Source organism: Haemaphysalis longicornis, unplaced genomic scaffold (genome assembly GCF_048455015.1).
Source record: "Haemaphysalis longicornis isolate Haplotype H1 unplaced genomic scaffold, Haemaphysalis longicornis Haplotype H1 scaffold_9, whole genome shotgun sequence".
Lineage (NCBI taxonomy): Eukaryota > Metazoa > Arthropoda > Arachnida > Ixodida > Ixodidae > Haemaphysalis > Haemaphysalis longicornis.
Genome location: NW_027526460.1, coordinates 20,011,306 through 20,038,188, shown reverse-complemented (window position 1 = coordinate 20,038,188; position 26,883 = coordinate 20,011,306). Strand labels below are relative to the sequence as shown.

The window sequence follows — 26,883 nt, the reverse complement described above, 5'->3', positions numbered from 1 at the left end:
TCGCCTGTTCCTTCCTTCCTTCCTTTCTTTCTTTCTTTCTTCCTTCCTTTATTTTTTTCCATTCTTTCTTTCTTTTCCTTTCTTTCTTTCTTTGCTTTCCTTCTTTCTTTTCTTTTCATTTTATTCCTTCGTTTGTTCGTTCGCTTGTTCCTTCCTTCCTTCCTTTCTTTCTTTCTTTCTTTCTTCCTTCCTTTATTTTTTTCCATTCTTTCTTTCTTTTCTTTCCTTCTTTCTTTTCATTTCATTTCATTCCTTCGTTCGTTCGTTCGCTTGTTCCTTCCTTCCTTCCTTTCTACGTTCCATCCTACCTCCATTTCATTTTCTCTCCCCACCTCTCTCATCTATATCTTTTCCCTCTCTCTCAAATTCTTTTTTTCTACTTCCTCAACTGCGTTGCTCTGACGATCTTTCATTCTACGTAGTTCCCACGGTTATGTAGTTCCCCCGGTTATGGGCCGAAGCCAGGAAAGAAATTTGTTCCCACGGATTTCTCTTTGCAATTCTGAGCAGCAAGGAGTATTTTCCCGGTCGGGCCTAATTAATGCCGGTGGCGGCGCTGTTGTGAAAAATCAAATTGCGAGAAACTGAACCACAACGCAGAAACATAAATGATGCAAGTCGGAACGGCTAGGAAATTTATTCCATTGTGGCGTGCACGTCTGTGCTGGCGCGTTACGAAAATCTCAGCCACCCAAGTCAAGATGGAACAGCGATAAAACAGGATGCAGTTAGAAACGACAGACACGGCGCTTTCTCAGCCATTTCTCCACAGCAATAGTGGAAATTTCAACACAATAGAGGAAAGAGGATGAAGGCAACTGTCTTCGTTTTGCTTTTTAAGCGTTCACATGTAAGGGTATGCGTTATCAGGCCGGAGGAAAACGAACGCCCAGCTTCCATCGCGGGTACCCATAGGTTTGATGTACGTCGCGTACTTAAAAGTAAACCGGTCGAACTACATCAGCGCAGCCTGCTCGGAAGCCTTCCCTGGGAAACTGGAAAGTTGCAGCTTTGGAGCCATAGTCAACGCCTGCGCCAACGATTATGGACTTGTACCACAACTTCTGGTCCCGTAGAGATCCTCGTACGCTTGGATGGGGCGGCATAGCAGACGCCAGGTTAGTCTTCCCACTGCTGGTGGGCTACGTCTACTTTGTCAAGTACGCCGGGCCCCGATGGATGAAAGACCGCAAGCCGTACGAGCTCAAGTCGGCTATCCTCGCGTACAACGCGCTGACCGTAATCGCCAACGCCTACTTCGTCGCGAGGATGGTGGACCTCAGCTTCGTCAGCGGGGAGTACAGCCTCTTGTGCCAGGGCATCAACTACTACTCGCCGACCGCGACGGACATGGCCATCCTGAACCTGGTCTGGTGGTACTGCTTCGTCAGGGTGGCGGACTTCTTGGACACCGTGTTCTTTGTGCTACGCAAGAAGTACTCGCAGATAACGCATCTCCACGTCATCCACCACTTTCTGGTTGTGTTCAGCTCGTGGTTCTACGCGAACTTCGGCAGTGACGGCCAGACCGTGCTGGGCGCATGCGTGAACGCTTCCGTACACGTCGTCATGTACTCCTACTACTTCCTCGCTGCCCTGGGGCCTTCCGTGAGGAAGTACCTGTGGTGGAAGCGTTACCTGACCGAGCTGCAGATAACGCAGTTCGTTGTCTTGTTGATGCACATGGCGATAACGCTCTTTCACGACTGCGGTTATCCCAGGACTCTCGCTCTACTGGCACTTTCGCAGGGGTTTCTTGGGCTGGGGCTGTTCATAAACTTCTATGTGAGGAGCTACTTGCAGCTGAATAGGTTAAACGCCAACAATGGCAACGACGTGAAAGTGAAGTAGACGTAGCGTTACCTGGGAGTGCTGCAGGAAGAGTTTGAAAAAGTGATTGACAATTTGAAATCTCGCATTCCCGTACCGACGTTAGAAATTGACATAGTAGTGGTTGATGTAAATAAGTTTAACTGCACTTAAAATAGGGCCTTCGCGTGGATTGGTTGTTTTCTGTTTCTCGTTTTGTTGATGTCAAGGTTTATATATTGTGCGCATTAGACGATTAAACTAGTTGTGAGTCAGTGCCCGTCTAGTCTGCTTTATTTCCCCTTGTTTTTTTTTTTCGTGTTGCCGCCAAGATCTCATAGAGAGGAATGACTTCGTTTTTTTTTTGTTTGCTCTGCCACTCAAATATAAAATTCCCGAGATTAAGGAAGTGTATTGGCGCAATTTATTCAGTTATGGGCCATTTGAAACTATTTGGGTCGCATTAAAAAGAGGTGATCTCCCCAAAACGTAGCCGAATACACTTCCTTGCATGCCGCGGCATGCAAGGCGGCGCAAAAAAACCCGCCGCGTATATGGCTCAATTGTCTTGACGTTCATGTTAGCTACATTCTGCAAGGCCTGCTGAGCTCGACCATCGCATCTGATTCCTGAGTGGCCGGATATCCAGGTTACAGGAAGCAACAAAACACTGAAAAGGAAGGTGTGTTGGTCAGTTTCGCCGCAGGAACGTACAAACTGTTGGTAAACAACGCATCCGAAGCCTGAACTTACGTCCGGAGTAACAGCTCCTCAGATAGATAGATAGATAGATAGATAGATAGATAGATAGATAGATAGATAGATAGATAGATAGATAGATAGATAGATAGATAGATAGATAGATAGATAGATAGATAGATAGATAGATAGATAGATAGATAGATAGATAGATAGATAGATAGATAGATAGATAGATAGATAGATAGATAGATAGATAGATAGATAGATAGATAGATAGATAGATAGATAGATAGATAGATAGATAGATAGATAGATAGATAGATAGATAGATAGATAGATAGATAGATAGATAGATAGATAGATAGATAGATAGATAGATAGATAGATAGATAGATAGATAGATAGATAGATAGATAGATAGATAGATAGATAGATAGATAGATAGATAGATAGATAGATAGATAGATAGATAGATAGATAGATAGATAGATAGATAGATAGATAGATAGATAGATAGATAGATAGATAGATAGATAGATAGATAGATAGATAGATAGATAGATAGATAGATAGATAGATAGATAGATAGATAGATAGATAGATAGATAGATAGATAGATAGATAGATAGATAGATAGATAGATAGATAGATAGATAGATAGATAGATAGATAGATAGATAGATAGATAGATAGATAGATAGATAGATAGATAGATAGATAGATAGATAGATAGATAGATAGATAGATAGATAGATAGATAGATAGATAGATAGATAGATAGATAGATAGATAGATAGATAGATAGATAGATAGATAGATAGATAGATAGATAGATAGATAGATAGATAGATAGATAGATAGATAGATAGATAGATAGATAGATAGATAGATAGATAGATAGATAGATAGATAGATAGATAGATAGATAGATAGATAGATAGATAGATAGATAGATAGATAGATAGATAGATAGATAGATAGATAGATAGATAGATAGATAGATAGATAGATAGATAGATAGATAGATAGATAGATAGATAGATAGATAGATAGATAGATAGATAGATAGATAGATAGATAGATAGATAGATAGATAGATAGATAGATAGATAGATAGATAGATAGATAGATAGATAGATAGATAGATAGATAGATAGATAGATAGATAGATAGATAGATAGATAGATAGATAGATAGATAGATAGATAGATAGATAGATAGATAGATAGATAGATAGATAGATAGATAGATAGATAGATAGATAGATAGATAGATAGATAGATAGATAGATAGATAGATAGATAGATAGATAGATAGATAGATAGATAGATAGATAGATAGATAGATAGATAGATAGATAGATAGATAGATAGATAGATAGATAGATAGATAGATAGATAGATAGATAGATAGATAGATAGATAGATAGATAGATAGATAGATAGATAGATAGATAGATAGATAGATAGATAGATAGATAGATAGATAGATAGATAGATAGATAGATAGATAGATAGATAGATAGATAGATAGATAGATAGATAGATAGATAGATAGATAGATAGATAGATAGATAGATAGATAGATAGATAGATAGATAGATAGATAGATAGATAGATAGATAGATAGATAGATAGATAGATAGATAGATAGATAGATAGATAGATAGATAGATAGATAGATAGATAGATAGATAGATAGATAGATAGATAGATAGATAGATAGATAGATAGATAGATAGATAGATAGATAGATAGATAGATAGATAGATAGATAGATAGATAGATAGATAGATAGATAGATAGATAGATAGATAGATAGATAGATAGATAGATAGATAGATAGATAGATAGATAGATAGATAGATAGATAGATAGATAGATAGATAGATAGATAGATAGATAGATAGATAGATAGATAGATAGATAGATAGATAGATAGATAGATAGATAGATAGATAGATAGATAGATAGATAGATAGATAGATAGATAGATAGATAGATAGATAGATAGATAGATAGATAGATAGATAGATAGATAGATAGATAGATAGATAGATAGATAGATAGATAGATAGATAGATAGATAGATAGATAGATAGATAGATAGATAGATAGATAGATAGATAGATAGATAGATAGATAGATAGATAGATAGATAGATAGATAGATAGATAGATAGATAGATAGATAGATAGATAGATAGATAGATAGATAGATAGATAGATAGATAGATAGATAGATAGATAGATAGATAGATAGATAGATAGATAGATAGATAGATAGATAGATAGATAGATAGATAGATAGATAGATAGATAGATAGATAGATAGATAGATAGATAGATAGATAGATAGATAGATAGATAGATAGATAGATAGATAGATAGATAGATAGATAGATAGATAGATAGATAGATAGATAGATAGATAGATAGATAGATAGATAGATAGATAGATAGATAGATAGATAGATAGATAGATAGATAGATAGATAGATAGATAGATAGATAGATAGATAGATAGATAGATAGATAGATAGATAGATAGATAGATAGATAGATAGATAGATAGATAGATAGATAGATAGATAGATAGATAGATAGATAGATAGATAGATAGATAGATAGATAGATAGATAGATAGATAGATAGATAGATAGATAGATAGATAGATAGATAGATAGATAGATAGATAGATAGATAGATAGATAGATAGATAGATAGATAGATAGATAGATAGATAGATAGATAGATAGATAGATAGATAGATAGATAGATAGATAGATAGATAGATAGATAGATAGATAGATAGATAGATAGATAGATAGATAGATAGATAGATAGATAGATAGATAGATAGATAGATAGATAGATAGATAGATAGATAGATAGATAGATAGATAGATAGATAGATAGATAGATAGATAGATAGATAGATAGATAGATAGATAGATAGATAGATAGATAGATAGATAGATAGATAGATAGATAGATAGATAGATAGATAGATAGATAGATAGATAGATAGATAGATAGATAGATAGATAGATAGATAGATAGATAGATAGATAGATAGATAGATAGATAGATAGATAGATAGATAGATAGATAGATAGATAGATAGATAGATAGATAGATAGATAGATAGATAGATAGATAGATAGATAGATAGATAGATAGATAGATAGATAGATAGATAGATAGATAGATAGATAGATAGATAGATAGATAGATAGATAGATAGATAGATAGATAGATAGATAGATAGATAGATAGATAGATAGATAGATAGATAGATAGATAGATAGATAGATAGATAGATAGATAGATAGATAGATAGATAGATAGATAGATAGATAGATAGATAGATAGATAGATAGATAGATAGATAGATAGATAGATAGATAGATAGATAGATAGATAGATAGATAGATAGATAGATAGATAGATAGATAGATAGATAGATAGATAGATAGATATACGCAACTTTATTTAGTCGCCAGCAGAGCGACACCACCATTAAATGGCGCCGCGACGCGGGCCCTTACGTCTTCTCAGCGGGTGGTCTTTACTCGACTACGGCGCCTGTTACTCTCGCGTTCGGTCGCCCTTGGGGCCAACGTCCAGGCGGTTTCGCTCGGCCTTTGTCTTTCAAGAGCTGCCGAGACCTGCTGGACAGCCCAGGTTTAGATTTCTTGGTCGTGGCACTTCGCCGCAGTCGCGAGCCGCGGCGGAATCGTTGCACTTATCGACGCTTCGTCGGGGAACTTGGTGCAGTCCCATAGGATGTGCGTCAGGGTGGCCCTCTCCCGCTGGCACACGCGGCACACATCACTCACATACACTTGCGGGTACACATACTTCATCAACACTGGAGTGGGTAAGGACCCATTCTGTAGTTGTCTGAACAGCACCGCCTCCGCTCGGCTCAGCCCAGGGTGCGGGGGTGGGAGAGTCCTTCGAGCCAAGCGGTGGAACTGTGTAAGTCCGTTAAATGTCGTCATACGGTCCTTGGCGCTACACCACAGTGGACGGTCGCTTGCAGCGGCGCGGTTGGTTAGCGCTCGCGCCACTCCGTATGCCGTAGTTGTGGTTGTCGTGCTTGTCCGACGCATCGTTGCCCAGCGTGCGCCGGGAACCACTTGATTTTAACACACCTGTTCTCTCGTTGGACGTCGGCCGAGCCCAGAACACGCACAGTCTCACCGCACACTTTGCCCTTGGCATAATTCCTCACTGCACTCCTCGAATCATACAATACAGTCTGGCACCCGGGGTCGGGGACGCCTCTCGGAGCCGAACGCTCGCCGCCGCCCTCGTCGCGCCGGACGACGTCTCGATGACGGTAGCCACGAATGCCTCGCTGTCTCCCTGGTATTCGGCCGCATCCACGAACCTTGCGTGCTCGTCCTTGGCGTACAAGTCGACGAGGGCCTTGGCCCTCACCGCTCTTCTCTCCTTGTTAAACTCCAGATTCATGTTCCTCGGGATGAGGTTTACCCGAATCCGGCGCCGGGTCTCGTCCGGGACAGGAGCGCCGCTGCTCGCCTTCTTCGCCGCAGGCGTGAAGGCCAAGTCTTGCAGTATGCACCTACCGGTCTCGGTCGTAGAGAGCCGCTCCAGCTGGGCGTACCATTGCGCTTCAGGAATTTCCTCGAGGGTATTGTGTACCCCCAGGCTCAGGAGCTTGTCGGTGCTTGTGCACTCGAACAGCCCGAGCGCCGCCTTGTACGCTCGGCGTATCAGGGAGTTGATCTTATTTTTTCGCACTGCATCCAATTGTGGAAGGCTGCTACGTAGGCGACGTGGCTGATTACGAAGGAGTGCACAAGCCGAATCAAGCTCTCCTCCTTCATCCCGGCCTTGCGGTTGGCGACCCGTCTGATGAGACGCACTGCGTTGGTGATCTTGGCTGTAAGGCAGGCAACGGTCTTGTCGTTACCGCGACGTTTGTCTATAATCATGCCGAGCACCCGTATCTTGTCGACCTCCGGGATCACCTGCCCGCTCCTCGTAACGATCTTTATCGCCTCGTTCTTGCTCGCTCTTGTTTCGCCTGACGTATTTCGGTGGTAACATCAGCAGCTCCAACTTGCTCGGCGAGCAGATCAAACAGGATCCGTTTAGCTGGTCTTCGATAGTGTCGACGGCCTCTTGCAGCGTGCTCTCGATGTGACCATCACTGCCTCCCGTAACCCACAGAGTGATGTCATCGGCGTAGATGGTGTGCCGGACCCCCTCAACTCGAGAGAGCCGCTCGGCCACCCCGATCATAACGAGGTTGAATAACAACGGCGATATGACCGAGCACTGGGGGGGTTCCCGAGCCTCTTCTCTTGGAGTCGCAGATCGCCGGCGCAGACCTCGGTGGTCCGACCTGTCGGAAAGTTCTTGATGTAGTTATAGGTTCTTGCGTCCATTTTGAGTCTGGACACCTGGGCTAGGATCGCAGAGTGCTTCACTTTGTCGAAGGCGCTCTGCAGGTCCAGCCCCAGGATGGCCTTGTTGTCTTTCGTTAGGTTGTCGTCAATGATCTCACTCTTCAACAGAATCATCGCGTCTTGGGTGCCGAGGCAACACCGAAACCCGATGATCATTACGGGGTACAGTCTCGACTACTCCAGATAGTCCTGCCACCTACACATGAGAACGTGCTCCAACACCTTGTCCACGCAGGACGTGAGCGAGATAGGCCGGAGGTTGTCCGTGTTGGGTGACTTGCCCGGTTTGGGGATGGTCTTGGCAGTCTTCCACTGCTGGGGAAGTGACCCCGCCCTCCAGCACTTGTTGTAGTAACCGGTGAGGTTCTCGATGGCCGCATCGCTGAGGTTCTTGAGCGATGTGTTCGAGATGTGATCCGGGCCGGCCGCCGACTTGCTGTTCAGGTCATGCCGGCCCGCTCGCACCTCCTCGACGTTGATGTCGCGGTCGAGCTTATCGTTGGCTTGACCCCCGTACTCGGGATGCCTTTCCGTGGGTGTAACCAGGAGGTACTTGCTGTCGATGCATCACACACTATCCCACAATTTCCAGTTCATAGTTCTGTGAATTTTGCGGAGCGGGTACATTGCCCCTCAAAGCTCCTGATTCCTAGCCCACCTGTGTATGTATCTGCAATGAAGAAAGGAACAACGACGACGATAACTTTTGTTCTACGCTAGCGCCTGCTTATCTTCCAGGAGATAGCGCGGTATCTGCCATACATATACAGACTCGGACATAGTGGCGGATAGTTATAATCAATCAATCGGTTTATTTTCCCAGAAGTACATCTGGAGGATCTGATCACACGTGTTTTAAGCGGAGTTTATTACTCACGGTACAAACGCAGGAAACACATGGTAGCGTCCATCTGATATTCAAGCAAGCGCCTCGTGCGGGTTCGCGGTGCCGACGGAACAGCCACTGACTTTCTTCAGCCACCGACCGAACCAATTCTCGGCGTCGACGGCTTCCGCAGTGAAAACGTCTATAGGCTCGTTTTTTCCAAGGGGAGGGATGCGGAGAGGGGGTAGGGGAAATAATAAAGGCAAGCTCAGCTGCAGTCAAGCCAGCGCTGCGTGAGCTTCCGTAGTGAGCTAGTTCTCTCCGAGGGGAGGGTGTGGAGAGGTGAATATTGGAATAGTAAGGGCACGTGCCGTCGGAAAATGACACAAGAAGGCGCTGACTGCATCAAAGATCGCTGCGCGTTCGCCCTTAAAGCAACACCACGCCGAGCAGCGTATGTGTTTTGTTTTGACGTGCAATGGTTTGCGAGTTCATTGCGCGCTCTAGCCCGAAAACCGACCTTTCGTTCGAGAAATTTGATTTAACCGCGTTCAAACACGGCAAAATTTATGGCAAAATTTATGCATGTCGTGTCCAAGACGCAGAATTCGTCCAGGCTCGAGAGAAAAATTGCTCATGTCTTTCGTTTAAATTCGGTGCCACCTCTATGTCGTGGGCCAGAAGCTTTCCTGGTCACCCACCGTCAGAGAGTGAAATGGCTCCTAATTTTCTTTCTTCCTTTCGTTTTCCTTCCTTCCTTCCTTCCTTCCTTTGTTCGTTCCTTTCTTTCTTTCTTTCTTTCTTTCTTTCTTTCTTTCTTTCTTTCTTTCTTTTCGTTTCATTTTATTCCTTCGTTCGTTCGCTCGCTGGTTCCTTCCTTCCTTCCTTTCAGCTTTCCATCCTTCCTCCATTTCATTCTGTCTTCCCGCCCTTTCTCACCTATATTTATTTATTTATTATACGCTCAGGGCCCGAATGCATTACAGTGGGGAGTGGGTAATACACAAATACAGTGAGTGAAATTAGAGGCAATATGAAGCACAAAACATTCACTAATTATACAATGTTAGCTAGGTAACAAAGCAAATAAGTACAGTAAACAGTAGTTAGAGGCAGGTAATTACAAAGCATTCCTAATACACAATGTTAGATAAGGTGTTTTTGAACAATACCGGATTTTGTATACAGGCTATGGAGTCGGGAAGGTGGTTCCAGTCTGTGGCTGTCCGCGGGAAAAATGTCTGTGAGAAGGCGTTAGTCCGTGCATGGGGTATCCTGACTTTATTCGAGTGGTCTAAACGAGCAGAAAAGTAATGAGACGCTTGAATGAATTCACTTCGTAGTGTAGGGTGATAGTCTAGTATTTTATGGAAAAGACACAGACGAAGAACTTTATGACGAGACGCTAGAGATGGTAGGTTAAGGCTCAAGTCCATGTGTGTGACACTGGAGGTACGGTTATAACCGGATAGTACGTAACGGGCCGCGTTATTCTGAACTAATTCTACTTTTTGTGTCAGGTTGACTTGGCTTGAACCCAGAGTGATGCAGCATATTCAAGCTTTGGCCGAACCAGCGTCATGTAAAGTAGTAGTTTTAGTGAAGAAGGTGTTCTTGAAAAATTACGTCGAAGGTATTCGAATGCCCGGTTAGCGTTATTGGCGACATAATCTGTTGTGAATGTTTCATGTAAGGTCAGCTGAAGGGTGAACACCTAGGTATTTATAACATGACACATTTTCTAGAAGGGAGTTATTAATAGAGTTCGAAAATTGCTCTTGAGTAGTGCGAGACACACGCATGTACTTGCACTTGTTAGTGTTTAGCTCCATGCACCAGATTTTACACCAAGATGTTACAGCGTTTAGATCTGCTTGTAATGTTGTGACGTCGTTGTCAGATATTATTTGTTGATAAATTACACAATCATCGGCGAACAAATTGATGTGGGAAGAAGCGCAAAACGGTAAATCGTTAATATAAATTAGAAAAAGGAGAGGACCCAATACCGAGCCCTGGGGAACACCTGAGTGAACGCCGATGGTCTCGGAGTCATAAAATTTAGCTGAAACGAACTGGGAGCGGTTAGTAAGGAAAACGTCCAGCCATGTTAGTAGCTTGTCTTCTAGGTTAAGCGAGCGCAGTTTATGTAAGAGTAATTTGTAAGACATTTTATCGAAAGCTTTAGAAAAGTATAAAAAAATGCAATCAGAAACGGAGTAGTTGTCGAGACTGAGGTTAAGCTTATGTGTAAAGGAAAGTAGCTGTGTTTCACATGAATAGGTCTTTCGAAAGCCATGCTGCGATTTAGAGAAAAATGAATTTGACTCCAGGAATTTACTGAGATTCTAAAAGAGGATGTGCTCAAGGATTTTATATGGAATGCTGGTTAGTGAAATGGGCCTGTAATCGAGCGGGTAATGTTTGTTACCAGACTTATGTAGGGGAACCACCTTCCCGATTTTTCAATTGAGCAGGAAGGACACTTTCGTCGAGGGTTTCCTGGAAAAATTTCGTTAATATAATTGAGGAGTAGGTACATGTGTTAGTTAAAATTTTGGGGAATATTTCGTCACAACCTGGAGCAGAGGAAATTTTCAGTGATTTTATAAGTTTCTCTACGCCGTTACAACGTAGTCAAGTAGGGGGTGGCAGGTAAAAGAGGATTAGTGTTTCGGCAGAGGTTGCTTGTAAATGCGGCATTAAGAGCTGCTGCGCATTTATGAGGAGGGATAGCTGTTCCATCCGTGTCGATTAGTGTTAAGTGGTCGCTACCACTCGGATTGATAGTACGCCAAAACTTTTTTTGTGTCCGTGGTTAATAGGCGTGGCAATGTGCTTTGCAGGAAGTTAATCTTCGCGTTCTTTAGTGCTGCTACGTAAGCGTCATGCGCAGCCTTATAGGAAGACCAGCGGGCGGGGGACGAAGATTGCTTCGCTGATTTGTAGAGGCGCTTCTTTTTGTTAGATAACCTTTTTAAATGAACGTTGTACCATGGCGCTTTTTGATTAGATTGAAGAGTGTAAGTAGGAATGAATTTTTTTTAGCTCATTCACCTCTGCTGCAAACAAATCCCAGTTCTTTCGTACGCTTCGTTTATCAAAATTCTCATCAAACATGTTTCAAGAAAAGCGCCTAAATGGTTATTGATAGCTTCAAAGTTATAACTTTGGTTGATGTTGCCGCATCTGGACGTGGCACGTCAATAAAGAACGGTAATAAACAATGGTCGCTCAAACCGGGTAGGTAACTAATTGCTGATATTAAGTCCGGCGTAGAGGTTACTACGAGGTCAAGAATGTTTGCACTGGTCTGAGTATTTCTTCTTGGTTGCTTGACAACTTGAGTCAATGAGAATGTTGTGCAAAAGTCTACAAATTCCTTGGCTAGCGAAGTAAGGGTAAGTAAGTAAGTAAGTTAGTAAGTAACTCCCGTGCCCACTTTCTCCCTCTCCCTCACATTCTTTCTTTTTTTCACATTCTTTCTTTTTTTTTTCGATCTTTCACTCTACGTAGTTCCCACGGTTATGCAGTTCCCACAGTTATGGCCCGAAGCAAGGGAAGAAATTTGTTCCCACGGATTTCTCTTTGCTATTCTGAGCAGCAAGGGGTATTTTCCCGGTCGGACCTAAGTAATGCCGGCGGCGGCGCTGTTGTGAAAAATCAAATTGCGAGAAACTGAACTGCAACGCTGCATGGAACAAAAACAATGCAAGTCGGAACGACGAGGAAATTTATTCCACTGTGGCGTGCACGTCTGTGCTGGCGCGTTACGAAAATCTCATCCACCCAAGACAAGATGGAACAGCAATAAAACAGGATGCAGTTAGAAAGGACAGGCACGGCGCTGTCTCTGCCCTTTCGCCACCGCAATAGCGGAAATTTCAACACAATCGAGGAAAGAGGATGAAGGCAACTGGCTTCGTTTTGTTTTTTTAAGCGTTCACAAATAAGGGTATGCGTTATCAGGCCGGAGGAAAACGAACGCCCAGCTTCCATCGCGGTTACTGCATAGGTTTGATGTATGCCGCGTACTTAAAAGTAAACCGGTTGCACTACATCAGCGCAGCCTGCTCAGAAGCCTTCCCCGGGGGACTGAAAAGTCGTAGCTTTGGAGCCATAGTCAACGCCGGCGCCAACGATTATGGACTTGTACCACAACTTCTGGTCCCGTAGAGATCCTCGTACGCAAGGATGGGGTGGCATAGCAGACGCCAGGTTAGTTTTCCCAATGCTGGTGGGCTACGTCTACTTTGTCAAGTCCGCCGGGCCCCGATGGATGAAAGACCGCAAGCCGTACGAGCTCAAGCCTGCTATCCTCGCATACAACGCGCTGACCGTAATCGCCAACGCCTACTTCGTCGCGAGGATGGTGGACCTCAGCTTCGTCAGCGGCGAGTACAGCCTCTTCTGCCAGGGCATCAACTACCACACGCCGACCGCGACGGACATGGCCATCCTGAACCTGGGCTGGTGGTACGGCTTCGTCAGGGTGGCGGACTTCTTGGATACCGTGTTCTTCGTGCTGCGCAAAAAGTACTCGCAGATAACTCATCTCCACGTCCTCCACCACTTCCTGGTAGTGTTCAGCGCGTGGTTCTACGCGAACTTCGGCGGTGACGGCCAGCCCGTGCTGGGCGCATGCGTGAACGCTTCCGTGCACGTCGTCATGTACTCCTACTACTTCCTCGCTGCCCTGGGACCTTCCGTGAGGAAGTACCTGTGGTGGAAGCGTTACCTGACCGAGCTGCAGATAACGCAGTTCGTTGTCTTGTTGATTCACATGGCGATAACGCTCTTTCACGACTGCGGTTATCCCAGGCCTCTCGCTCTACTGGCACTTTCGCAGGGGTTTCTTGGGCTGGGATTGTTCATAAACTTTTATGTGAGGAGCTACTTGCAACTGAATAGGTTAAACGCCAACAATGGCAAAGACGTGAAAGTGAAGTAGACGTAGCCCTACCCGGGAATGCTGCCGGAAGAGTTTGAAAAAGTGATTGACACTTTGAAAGCTCGCATCCCTGTACTGACGTTTGAAATTGACGTAGTAGTGGTTGATTTAAATAAGTTTAACTGCATTTAAGATACGGCCTTCACGTGGATTGGTTGTGTTCTGTTGCTCCTTTTGTTGATGTCAAGGTTTATATATTGTGCGCATTCAACGATTAAACTAGTTGTGAGTCAGCGCTCGTCTAGTCTGATTAATTTGCCCTTGGTTTTTTTTTTTTTTTCGTGTTGCCGCCAAGATCTCAGATAGAGGAATGGCATTGTTTTTTTTTTTTTTTGCTCTGGTACTTACTAAACGCTGGAAACGGCAGAAGCATAACCGTAAACTTAAAAAGCGCATAGCCATCCTAACCCAGCAAGCGCAAGCATATGCCGCCGATCTCCAGAGACAAAATTGGCACTCTTTCTGCAATCAGCTCCAAGGCACTCTCCACTCAAAGAAAACGTGGCATCTCCTCCGTTCCCTTCTCGACAACACCAATACCAAGAGATACACAAACCATAGAATCCATCAACTGATCCGCAACAGCGCTCTCCCCTCTCAAGAACTCCTCAAGTCGATCCGTGACCATCTTTTTGGCGACCCTACTACCTACCCACCCATCCCCGACACATGCTATACGGGCCTAGCTAACGAAGCACTAGACGCCCCCTTTACCTTCACTGAACTTCAAGCTGTCCTGGCCCGCCTCACCCGCAACACCACCCCAGGAAAGGACCATATTACCTACCGCACTCTCCGCAATCTCGACGAGGACACACTCCAAGATCTCCTCGAACTTTACAATTATCACTGGCAGGGGGGAACTCTACCTGAGCAGTGGCGACACTCGGACATCATACTGATCCCAAAACCCAACAAGCCACTGACGCCGACTACTCTTCGACCAATCTCCCTGACCTCATGCATCGGTAAACTCTTCGAACACCTAGTACATCAGCGCCTCACCGCATACCTGGAAGACCACAATGTTTGGTTTTCGGCAACACCTATCCACTCAAGACGTCCTCCTGCAGCTCAAGGAACAGGTGGTGGACCACCTGAGCCGCACCTCTCCCAAAACAATCTTAACGCTCGACGTCAAGGGTGCATTTGACAACGTCACCCACGAAGCCATACTGGAAAACCTGAGTACCACGAACTGCGGCGTAAATACCTTTCGCTTTGTAAAAGCCTTCCCTGAGAAAAGAACAGCTACACTCCGACTCGGCCCTCTACTCTTGCCTACTTTCCACACCCCGGCAAAGGGCACACCACAAGGATCGGTTATTTCGCCTCTTCTCTTTAATATAGCTTTGCTTCACCTCCCTGACAAACTGCTAGCCATTCCCGGCCTACGCCACGCATTCTACGCTGATGATCTGACTCTCTGGACCACCCAAGGCTCTAGCGGTGCACAACAGGACATCCTTCAGCAAGCAGTCGACACCACTACTGCTTACCTTCAGCCCAGGGGATTGACCTGCGAGCCATCTAAGTCCGCCCTCCTGGTCCTCCGCGCCCGCACAAGAGGCCGCCCGGCTGCGCCCACCCCTGACCCACAGGTCACCATAAGTGGCTCTTTTATCCCCCAAGTTACCACGCTCAGGATATTAGGCGTTCCCTTCCACTGGGATGGTTCAGGCTCTGCCCTACTCCCGCAACTGCACCGAACAGTCTTCCAGCTCATCCACCTTATACGCCGAATCCGGGGATCGGCATACGGTCTAAAAGAGCCAGACACTTGCCGTCTTGTCCAAGCCCTCATGGTCAGCCGTCTCACCTACGGAACCCCGTTTGTGAATCTCAGACCCCAAGAAACTACCAAGCTGGATGCCCTAATCCGCAAAACATACAAAGCTGCCTTGGGCCTTCCTACATTTACCTCTACTGAGCGTCTACTCCAACTTGGGCTGCATAATACCCTCAGTGAAATTCTGGAAGCCCAACGAACCTCACAGCTACAACGGTTGGCCCTTACTCCCACTGGCAGGAACGTGCTTCGCACCATTGGCCGGTCCACCCCGTCTGCAACTCACGAACTTCAACGCATCCCTCTTCACATTCGCCAGCGGCTTAGGGTCGCCCCAATCCCGAAGCATATGCATCCGACGTTCAATAGGGGAAGGCGAGAAGCTCGTGTCAGAACGCTCACAAGGCGGTATGAAACCGACGCCCAAACGCGCTACACGGATATCGCCCACACTCCCAACGGTTCACACACCACCCTCGTCACCCTGGACTCTACCGGCCATCTCGCCACTGCAGCCACCTACAAGCAGCTACCAGTTCCCACAGCAGAGGCACTCGCCGTCGCTCATGCGACCACCACCCACCAAAAACAGCCCTACCTAACCATCATCACCGATTCTCAGCAAGCATGCCGGTGGTATCAAGCTGGCCTGGCACCCCCTCAAGCTCTTCCCATCTTTCACTGTCTCCCCGAAGAAATAGAGATAACAATAGTTTGGACCCCTGGTCACTCTGGTCTTGCTGGGAATGAAGCGGCCCATGCCGCAGCCCGCGCTCTCCACAACCGGGCACTCTCCTGTGCAAGGCTAGATACCACAGGACGTCCAGATTCCGCAAGCACCACCTTAAAACCGCTGGACTCTACCTATAGCTCCATACTTTCCCACTACACAAACAACAGAAGAAGGTACCCTCCTCCCAACCCATCCCTCACCCCACATGAAGCCTATGTCTATCGCCGCCTTCAGACGGAAACTTTCTATAATCACACGATTCTCTCACACATCTCCCCATCCCTATTCCCCCATAACTGCCAAGCGTGTGACCTTCCTCTTACCACCTTCCACCTAGTCTTCTCCTGCCCGCAGCACCCAACCCCCCTTCACTCCCCCACCCTTGAGCAGTGGGAGTCCGCTCTGACCAGCTCGTCACCGGAGCAGCAGCTCGCCCTGGTGAAACGAGCTCTGGAATCGGCGCGGGCTCGCGGCCTCCTGGACATGGGAGGCTGACCACTTCCCCTTCCCTCTCCCCTAAAGCTCAAATAAACGTTTTACCACCACCACCACCTGGTACTCAAATATCAAATTGGCGAGATTAAGGAAGTATGTTGGCTTAATTTCTTCAGTTCTGGGCGATTTGGTACTATTGGATCGCATTAAACAGAGGGGGCATCCCCAAAGCGTACCCGCGCGGCATGCATGGCGGCGCAAAAAAATCCACCGCGTGTATGGCTCAATTGTCTTGACGTTCATGTTAGCTACATTCTGCAAGGCCTGCTGAGCTCGACCGTTGCATCTGATTCCGAAGTGGCCGGGCAATCCAGGTTACAGGAAGCAACAAAACATAGAAAAAGACGCAGTAGTCAGCCCAAACGCTGACGGGGCTGAAGAGACGCGCATGCGCAGTATAGTGCGGATGGCGGACAACGACAACGAGGGAGGGAGGGACACAGCCCCGAGCATGAGATGCTTCGAATCTCAAAGGACTCAGTAGTTAGCGAAATGGACTCAATTTGGGCGCTGTCATACAAGAACAGATTGATTCATTTGGGACAGCGACGTTTCCATTGTTATGGAAATTTAGTTAGGGCAGCGGAATGTGTCTTGGGTTTACTTCCACAAATTTCATGATGTCCTGCTTTATCAAGCCATCACTGTGCTTTCTTAATTCTCCTAGCACTCATCATTCAGTGACAGTCAAGCCTGCCATGCCGTTTCCTATGGTTGAGTATCCATGTCTTTTTTCTTCTTAGTCTACGAAACAATATTTTCTTCACGCAGTCCGAGACTTGCGGCGCAAGCGAATCCGAGATCGGCGGTTTTTCTAACAAAGATTTTAGGCTGAAGTAGAAGTACGTAGTTAAAAAAATTCGAAGAGAGATCACCTTTTGTGTACCGCAATTCGTAACCGCTAAACAACTTTCTTGTAGTTGTCGGTGCTGAAAACCATTCCAGCGGTTAACCATAGCCGATGAACTCGGTCCGACGTCAATGCGTTACGGTTGTCGGGTGCAGCAGAATAAGCCCGTTGCTGTTTGTCACTTCTTTTGGAGAAGCGACGAGGGCGAGAAGCGTCAACACTGCAGATTCTGCCAGGAGAGAGCGGATCTTCGGGGACGTTGCGTCGGTGCGTCGGACGCGAAGCTTGTCTCGGCCCAGTTATCCGCCCGACACGCCGATAAGCCCAGTAGTTCTCCGCCTTCTTTATTTCAAGGAGCGGCTCTTACGTGTTCGTTCGTCGATTCGGAAAAAAAACCTTCAGTTTAGCAAGGCCGTCATGCACGGCGGTATGGGACTTCGTCGACAAGCTTTGAGAGACGTTCGTGACGGGTTCCAACCCTGCGCTGAAGTTGACAACATACAGGCAGACTGTGAAAGGTGAGTTGGTTGTTGCGCAATTTTGGACCAAGTGAGCTTGTTTCGCTATTTCGAACGATGACGTCGAGTTTGGCCGCAGCGTTCGAGCCAGTTGTACAGTTTATTTACATATGTACAGTTTATGTTATATGTACAGTTTATTTACCTAAGTTGGTGTATAAACAGCGGCGGAATAATTAGCAGCAGTGTACATAGCAGCGGGCTTACACCAGTGACCAGTGTGACGAAACCTTCAACACAATCTGCACGTTTTTGTTTAACCCGACTGACTGTCGCCGCGGCATTTCCGGAACGTACGAAAAGGGAACGAAGAGGCACGAGAAAACAGGCAGGGCTCTCATCGAAGCGTTGTTTCCTTCGCGTTCGTAGAGTTCCGATGCCCAGAGGCTCTCCGGGCATTGGAACACTACTTGGTCAACTTTCTTTGGTCAACTTTTATGCCACAAGAGAAGTGGACAGGCTATATTGTAGTCAAAAGTCATTTTGAAAGTAATGAGTAATTTCTACGAAATTACTGGCCTGAAGTAATTTATTACATTACTAAACTACCAACACTCAAAAGTAATTCATTACGTTCCTCATTACAGCAAAAAGTAATTTAATTACGGTAATTTAATTAGTGTAATTTCATTACTGCCAAATCTGAAAAAATGAAACCAGGTCTGGCCTTGCCGAAGCGCTCAAAACCGAAAGCCCTGTGTTCGTCTCCGCGGCCAGCTAAGCATGGGCCAAGCAGCCGCGTGCGATACTTTTCTTTATCTCCATTCAGAGATAGCGCATGTCAAGTAGCGTAGTAAGGGCATTGCCGTAGAACAGTTCTGAAAACATTTAGATAGTGCAGTTAAATGCCCCGGCAAATATTTTGATCACTTTTAAAAAAATAATGGGAAATTAGGTCCCCCAGGGATTTATGAAAGTTCAAATGAAAAAACGGGAAGGGGGAAGGCGCCTGCCATTCCTGCTTTGCCTCCACGCCGCGGGCGTCCATGATGGGTGACGCTGACTATGATTCAATTAAAAAAAGCGATCTGCACTTGGATTCCTCAGGGAGGCCACCAACCTTTTTTATTTGATATTCATTTGGCTCCATTACACGTTTTGCTCGCTTACTCACCAGATGTTGGTCTCCGCACGTGTTACAGAGATTAGCTGTACCGTTTGCTGTGATAAGTGCCGCATGCAAACAACCTATTGCGTTACTGCGAAAAAAAAAAACGTGTGGGACAGCCTGTAACTTAGTAACGCAGGAGTTTACGCCTTACCGCAAAAAATTGAAAAAAAAAAAGAACGAAAGAAGAGAACCTTTGCAAATATATATACAACTTGTATAGCACTATTTGAGCCTGCAGCCAAAATAAAAGGGATTCATGAGAGCATGCGCCATACTTCAGTACATTCAGCACGCTGGTAAGCGCTTTTGTGTCCTTGGCCACGGCTCTACTGCAGAAAACTAGGGGTGAACAAAAAATGAAGGAAGCTCACACTAACGCGTAATACTTGAAGGTAGCGAAGCTGTACACATCCTGCACGACCATCACGAAGGTTTAAGTCCGCGATTGCATCCGAGTTGTTTCTTCGCTGCCGCAGCGACATTTACTCCATCATTGTTGCTATAAGTGTTAGTTTCCTTCATTTTTTTGGAAGCGATAATCATTGGCCATCACCTTGGAGGGGCGTACGCTGTGACGTGTCTGTCCCGCTCCGAGCAAGTGTTGCCATGATAACGGTGAACGGTGGAGATGTTTTATTTTATTATTTATTATTTTTTTTTTTGGGGGGGGGGGGGGGGGTAATCTTGTTCACTCACCCTAAATGGGTATGCTTGGCTTGCAAACGTGCGCCGGGGACCAGGCACGTACCCAGGATTTTTTTTTTCCGGGGAGGGGGGGGGGGGCAACCCAAGGTACCTCTTCTAAGCAAATTAAGGGAGAGGGGGAGGGAATCGGCCATTACTAGTACAAATACCCAGTACATACACCCAGCGTTTACCATACAGGCGCGTAAACTTGTATAGAGAAATGAAATTAAGTGTATCCGCTTTTGTGATTGAGGCGAAAAGCGAAAACACTCGTGTGTTTGAGATTTCGGCGCACGTTAAAGATCCCTACGCGAAGTTTGCAAAATTAAAAAAAAAAGAACAGCAGTAATTAATATATTTACAGGAATAAATACGTGTACTGCACAGTAACTATACATTCCCTCTGCTAATGTTAAGGCATATTTCCGGAGCATCCCACGCGTTATCGCGATCGAAGTCGGCAGAAACAGAAGTGCATGCAGGCACTCGAGGGTTCAGATCTCCGGGGCAAACCTCTTGCGCTTCAATATTTTCTCCAAACAAAACCTGCGGCTACCAGTTATGAAGGAAGGAGACAAAATGCTAGGTAAATCGGAAATGTAATACGCCTAATTGTGTGTGTTATTGCCCTAAAACACCGTCAGAGTTCAACGTTTAACGGTCTGCCATTCAAAGCGCCAATGATTCAGACCTCGCGAATTGGAGTATTGAGACGCACTGGACTGCAGTATATGTAGCTAAAAAAACGGTGGCAAGCGTTAGCGCGTCAGGGCTTACCTATGGAAGTTTTGTAAAGGAGCTTGTTATTTCCAGGGATGCGCCTTGTCGCTTACTTGGCGTTGCATGCAGCGTGGCTTGTCCTGCTGTCTTTGCCCATAGCAACGGCTCAGGATGCAAGGCGGGAATGAGCTTCTCCTCCGTCCTCTCGTTCGGCCCGTTGGTGAAGTAAACTCGTTGCTATATGCCGACACCTTGACGATGGTCCGACATCGCGAGAATATGCTACGTTTAATGCGCATCGTATTTTTATCATAATCGGGGTTTTATAACATCTCTAATACAAAGAAACAGTTCACAGACCAATGTTGAAGCCGAAATTTCTCTCGGCCAAAAGACTGGTTGGTGTCCGTCGAGATGTCCGGCCCGGGTTTATTTTCACCAATCACCCGCTGCACACCCGTCTCTCTCATGTTGACCCTGGGCCACCTTGACTCCGCGCCCTTCACCGCTCAGGCCCGGTGTTCTCGAAGTTTGCTCTTAGAAATGCAGCTCGGAGTCCGTAAATCCGCCATTTTGCATAGCAGCCATTAAGGTTCCCTAAGCGGGCGTAACAGACGTTAGAGGTTCCGGGCGATGGGGTCAAGCATCCCCTCGCGCTATTCCGCTCGTCGCCATCCGGCTCCAAGCCTTTGTGTCGCCTCGGCTTGTTCAACGGACGCTGCACACGTGGGCGAGCCAAACGTTGGAAGGCATTCCGTAGAGAAACCCTACAGCATGTTTCTCTGCGGCAAGCAGCTAGACATCTTACCGAAAAACGCAAAAGCAGCAATTCCACGAAAACCAGTGAAAAACACGCTACGATAGAGCCACAAACACCAGGCATGCGCAACAGCATCCGCCGACACCACGGCGCGCTAGGACGGAGGGATTTGTTGAATGCTTAAAGACAAAAATGTTCTTCCCCACCAACGCATATGCGACCCGAGCCGCTGAAACCGCCACCCTCGCGAAACAAGCGATAAGTTGCTGCTGTCCGAGAGGACTCAAGCACCGATTGCAGACGAACAGGGTAAAGGGGATGCAGCGAATGGCAAGTGGAAGGCCGGCAGCAGAGCACGAAGCCAGCGTACAGTGGTAGTGGCTTCCGCGTAAACGAAGCAAACAAACCTCGCCTGTTTTTTTTTTTTTTTTAATTTTTAATCCCACGTTGACCACCAAATGATGCGTGTTTTTTTTTTCGAAATGAACCAACTCCACCAAACATAACTAAGTCATTAAGTCAGATAAAACTGCACTGCCAAGAAAATCCCAGCAACTTTCCCCTTGAAAAAATGGGGCAAGAAAATAGTTGAGACAATGCCCTGCAAACATGTACGCAGATCTTACTTCGTATGGATAATGAGCCAGACCCTGCTGTGGCACGCATCAAAATGAGGCAAATTCATTTGCCCAATGGGATTTCGCTTTTGGTGTGACTGTTCTGGCTGTTTTGTGAGTGGTTCCATCAATTTTTTTTTTCATGATTTCAGAGAGCAATGAGGAGATCGGCGAATGATCTGCCGCCACACGTCTACGATAACGTGAACCGAAGTGAACGAAATAAAACTGAGAGATGTGATACTATCCTTTTATCTCGTCTCCCTCGTCCTTTCGGAGTAAATCTGGTTATTATTACTGTTATCACTCCCATATTTCCCATTTACGTACCTGACAAATTAGCTGCCGCTTACAAGCCATGGCAAATCCCCCCTCTTTGTGGGTAAGAGCCACTTCCTTAAAGTGAAGAAGATGATATGAGCAGGCTTCTTGTGAAGCGTTTTGGAAATTTATGGCAAGGCAATGAAGAGCTTCATGAGTGTCTTTCAGGCGTGCCCAAAAAATTACCCTATGGAACCATTCGAAAAGAGCTGCTAATGCTGCCAAGAGGACTCACCGGCTCTTCATGTATAGTTTTACTGTTCTCCGAGCCCTGTTTCATGTTTATTGCATTTCTTGCTTAAAACTCTACCGTACCATTCTTGAAAGTCAATTGCAATAAAGTTTGCACAAGAATTCCGCACCAACTTGTCTGTTTCAACTGAGTACGAACCAAATGTGAACCTATCCTAATATTGCTCAAATTTTGCGCATAATTCTTAGTTACTTGTCGCTACAGATTTCCCCTGGCTGCCATGCAAAATATGTCATTGAATAGTTTTGACAGCATTGCATTTAGGTCAGTTTCCAAGCATTCGTTGTTTTCCCCTTAAAATTCTCCTTAGGTATATATATACATTTGGCTCATTAAAAAAACACACCTGAAATAGCTATCAAGCTCAGTATTTATATGGCGGCGCTTTAGAATGTGTGCGAGGGCAGAAGAGAGGTGGCGCGGGGAAGAGGGGTATGGCCCACAAAATTTCGAAGGGTGAAGGGGAGGGGGGCCTTTGGGTACGTCCCTGCCGGGAACGCTGGGCGGTCGTTGCGAGGCACGCACACATGAGCGCTCGGCATTTTCTTCCCGTGTGCGCACTTGGCAATTTCTTGGTATTTTCACTGCGGACAAGAAATATTACGGTTTGCTAAACAGCTTCACTGTTAAAATAGGTGACCAGTAAAGAGCGCAAAGGCTCATGGGTACGTCGTCTGCTCCCGGCACTTCCGGTTCGAGATGTGGCCTGGCCTCCCGTACGCCGGCGGGTTTCACGCACGTGTATGCGCGTTGTTTATTTGTCACAGAGTGCTTACCTTTCAGAATAACCCCTAGTAGAATTCGTCGTTAATATTCATTGAATGCGCGATGCGTGAGCGTTGTTTTTTTTCTGTGGAAACAAATAAACAACAAGCACACCCGCGCGTGAAAGCCGCCGGCGTGCGGGAGGCCAGGAGTGCTCTAGAACCGGAAGTGGCGAGACTCCGCAGGAGCAGACAATGTACCCATGGATGAACCTTTGCGCTTTTTACCGGTCACCTTAAGCTAAGCCGGTTAACATCTTTGCGCAGGGAGGAGATCTTAGCTGCACCGCAGCCATCGGCGACCTCTTTCTCGTGGCTTCCTTCCTGCATCAACCGGAAGCTGCTGCAGTTCAAACTCCATTACTTTTTCATCGTAGCGGGTAAGTGAAGGCCTGCGCCTGTCAGCGTCGTCTGCTGACAGCAACAAAACGCGGATATGGCTTTTCCAAAGAAAGTGCAAGCAAGGTTTGCGTTCTGCCTGAAGAGGACACCGGAGTCCCATCAGGAAAGGAAAGCGGGCAATTGTACAGTGGCGAGGCTTATGGCGTACAACATTCGGGAGCGTACTTCTTGAACAGCATTTTCTGTTTTGTATGGCTGTAAATTCATTCTTCGCTGAGATATAATAAGGGCATGAATTCACCCTGCTTGTTGTCTGCCATTGCTTTCAGGACAAGGCGGTGTCTTGCCCTACCTTGCTGTCGTAGGACGACAGAACGGCATTGGCCCGGCGACAATGGCAGTTATCTTCGCTATCATGCCGCTGACATCTGTTGTCTTCAAGCCCATTTGCGGTTTCATCATCGACCGAACACGCAACGTCACTGCCGTCATTCTCATCCTACAAGTGGTCTGCACATTGCTCTTTGGCATTGCCTTCTTCTGTCCCAGCGCGAAATATGAAGAAGCAATATTCAAAGGCCAGCTGAGCTGCTCACAGCGAGAGTTCAGTGTGAGCGAAGGAGTGGGAGTGGAGTGGTGCGTTCCAAGGGATTCTTTGAACTGCACTCTGGAAGCCAATCAGTATGTCTGGGGTGGCGTGGGCACCCGATTCTTGCAAGACACGGACAAATTGTTGTTAAAGAACCCATCCGAGGTCTGCGACTACCTCAATGGGAGCAGCTTCTCAGAGACATTTTCAAGTGAGCTGAAGTGTTCGTGCGAAACTGAGCTGTTTCGTAACCTGAACTTTTGGATCTACAGCGTGTCCGCTGTTCTCGCTTTCGCGCTCGCGGCTACGCTGAACGTTGGAGACGCTGCCGTGAGCGATGCGCTGGGTTCGGACATTACGGCCTTCGGCAGACAGCGCCTCTTCGGAACTCTCAGCTATGGTATGACGTCACCGCTCGTGGGCTACTTGGTAGACAGGGCTAGCGACGAGAGCTACGTAGACTATAGGCCGGGCTTTTACGTCTTCGCCGTAGCCATGTTCCTGGACGTGATACTCATCTTATCTGTTCCGAAGATGCGCACGGCAGAGGTGTCCGTGAACTTCTTCAAGGACATCCGGTCGCTTTTGTCGAGCCCGGAGATTTTGCTCTTTACACTGTTCACGTTCCTGGTGGGTTCGATGATGGGATTCCTCAACTCGTTCGAGACGTGGTTCTTGGAAGACCTGGGAACACCCAAGTACATTATCGGCCTCACTAAGACGGTGCAGTGCTTCGGTGCCGAACCCGTCCTGTTCTTCTTGTCCACGCACATACTGAAGCGGATCGGCTACTTCTACTCCTATTCTGCTGCTTTCGCCCTGTTCGCATGCAAGGCCCTTGGTTACTCCTTCCTCCGGGACATCTGGGGCTCTCTCGCCGTGAACATCGTCGGGGGAGCCGTGTTCCCAATGGCTTACCCAGCGATGGCAGTGTTCGCGAAGAACAAGGCTAGACCAGGAACAGCTGCTTCTATGGTGTGCATACTTGGAGCGACCTACGAAGGTCTCGGTAAGATCGCGCTGTCACGCAAATCTTCTACACGTGCAAGTAGAAGTGTTTCGAGAATTTTGACTACCGGTGTTTATTTGTTAGTCACATGCCTAACGACGCCCAACGTGAGTGCCTTTAAAGGGCGTTTTGGGTAAATATAACGATTTCATTCTAGTAAGCCTGTCTTGTAGGGAACATTTGTTTAAATCATAAAAAAGATATCGCACCTCCCCTTCCCACTCATCCGTTGTGAGGTGACGCTGGGTAGCTCCGGACCGACCTCCAGATGCAGAAAAGTCTGACGGAACGGGCTGCCTTTGTCACCGGCAAGCTGCAACATACCGGTCACCGCCTCTCTTTATTATTATTCTCTCTTTATTATTATTATTAGTTTATTCTATCTCTCACCCCGATCTCCCGAGCGCATTTGAAAAAAGGCCACCAATGAAATGGGATGCGCCACTAGAATGATAATTGTCTTGAGTGATAGCTATCTTTAGGCAGAAATAGCGTGGTTGAATCGTTTAAAGGCATTAGAGTACCACTTGATAAAGAAGAAAATGGTATTTCTTTAGGAGAAGGAACGGCTGCCCGGAATACTAAAGTATGTTTTCGTCTCGCTGGATGGAAGAAATGCTGTACCGGCTCGCGGATGTGCACCCCTGCCACGCAGTGACGGTAACGGCAGCGCAGCGCACAGCAGTGTATGTTTCACTCTAGTACCCTCTATGGGTCCCTGTCGCGACCATATTTGTCTCCGAACGTCGATACTGCCTTACGGTTTCCGATGGTCGCTGACTGCGCCACCTCCAGCATAAACGCTGATATCTGCTGAGAATAGACATATCGGCGTCGCCTGGGAGAGCACGAGTTTACGCGCATTTGGGAAACGCGTGGTTACCCGCGTTTCGGCGCGGGCGCGTCATATGGCTGAGAATACTCATATAGGTGGCGTCACCGTCATAGGTGAACCCTCAAAGCTAGTTGTAAGCTCACGGAAGATTACGTATTTGTTTCTCTTGCAGGTTCTGCAGCGGGAAGTTTAATAGGTGGCATCAGCGTTGACATGGTTGGAGGTAGGCACACATTTCTCTACCTCGGATGTGTGGCACTGGCCAGCGCGTCCCTCTGCTCACTGAGCTACTGTGTCCTTAACAGGACAAGGAGATCAATCACAGGTAAATTATTGTTCACATGCACTTGGCGTGCCCTTGGTCAGAAAAGGTGTGTTCAAACTTGTCTTGCCTTCTTGCAGATGTTACCAAGGAGGTGCCGGTGACACCCGCATCCGGTAAACATTCCAAGGCACAAGTGTGTTTGCTGCGACCAGAACATCATAAACCTGCGGAGAAGGTTTGGTTGAAAGCCAAATTTGATATCCTCGATACTCCTTGCAATGAGGATAGAAATGGCAGAGGGTTCAAATAAACGTTGCCCTGGACGCTTTGCGAATACCCTGTTGTACTACAACGCCTCAGATATAAAGAGTATACGCAACAGGTGGATGGTACTTCTTACGTGTAACGCGCTCGTGGACATTGGCAGCACCTATTGGCATTTACATCGTTTATGTTCGGTTAGAGCGCAGCCGTATATGGGGAGTGAGCATATGT

General features: G+C 46.2%; 1 protein-coding gene and 2 pseudogenes across 2 annotated transcripts; all 3 read left to right on the top strand.

The window, feature by feature from the left end:
* LOC144151663 (very long chain fatty acid elongase AAEL008004 pseudogene) lies at positions 1-2,075 on the top strand (annotated as a pseudogene).
* Positions 2,076-12,259: 10,184 nt separating this feature from the next.
* Positions 12,260-13,989, top strand: LOC144151643 (very long chain fatty acid elongase 7 pseudogene; annotated as a pseudogene).
* Positions 13,990-17,021: 3,032 nt separating this feature from the next.
* LOC144153691 (major facilitator superfamily domain-containing protein 6-A-like) lies at positions 17,022-26,769 on the top strand. Of its 2 annotated transcripts, none has more exons than XM_077685366.1 (5): positions 17,022-18,115; positions 23,616-23,728; positions 24,020-25,288; positions 26,296-26,346; positions 26,526-26,769. In XM_077685366.1, exons 1-5 carry the CDS (start codon positions 17,709-17,711, stop codon positions 26,696-26,698), a joined length of 2,013 nt encoding a protein of 670 aa, XP_077541492.1. In that variant the 5' UTR covers positions 17,022-17,708; the 3' UTR covers positions 26,699-26,769. The 2 variants fall into 2 exon arrangements, with proteins under 2 accessions (XP_077541492.1, XP_077541491.1); XM_077685365.1 differs by having other exon boundaries at positions 17,059-18,115; positions 26,296-26,448.
* Positions 26,770-26,883: the final 114 nt, after the last annotated feature.

Coding starts and splice junctions, on each gene's coding strand:
- LOC144153691 (XM_077685365.1), top strand. CDS start 17,709: ATGAACTCGGTCCGACGTCAATGCGTTACGGTTGTCGGGTGCAGCAGA. Junction 23,729..24,019: donor TTACTTTTTCATCGTAGCGG/GTAAGTGAAGGC, acceptor CATTGCTTTCAG/GACAAGGCGGTGTCTTGCCC. Junction 25,289..26,295: donor AGCGACCTACGAAGGTCTCG/GTAAGATCGCGC, acceptor TTTCTCTTGCAG/GTTCTGCAGCGGGAAGTTTA.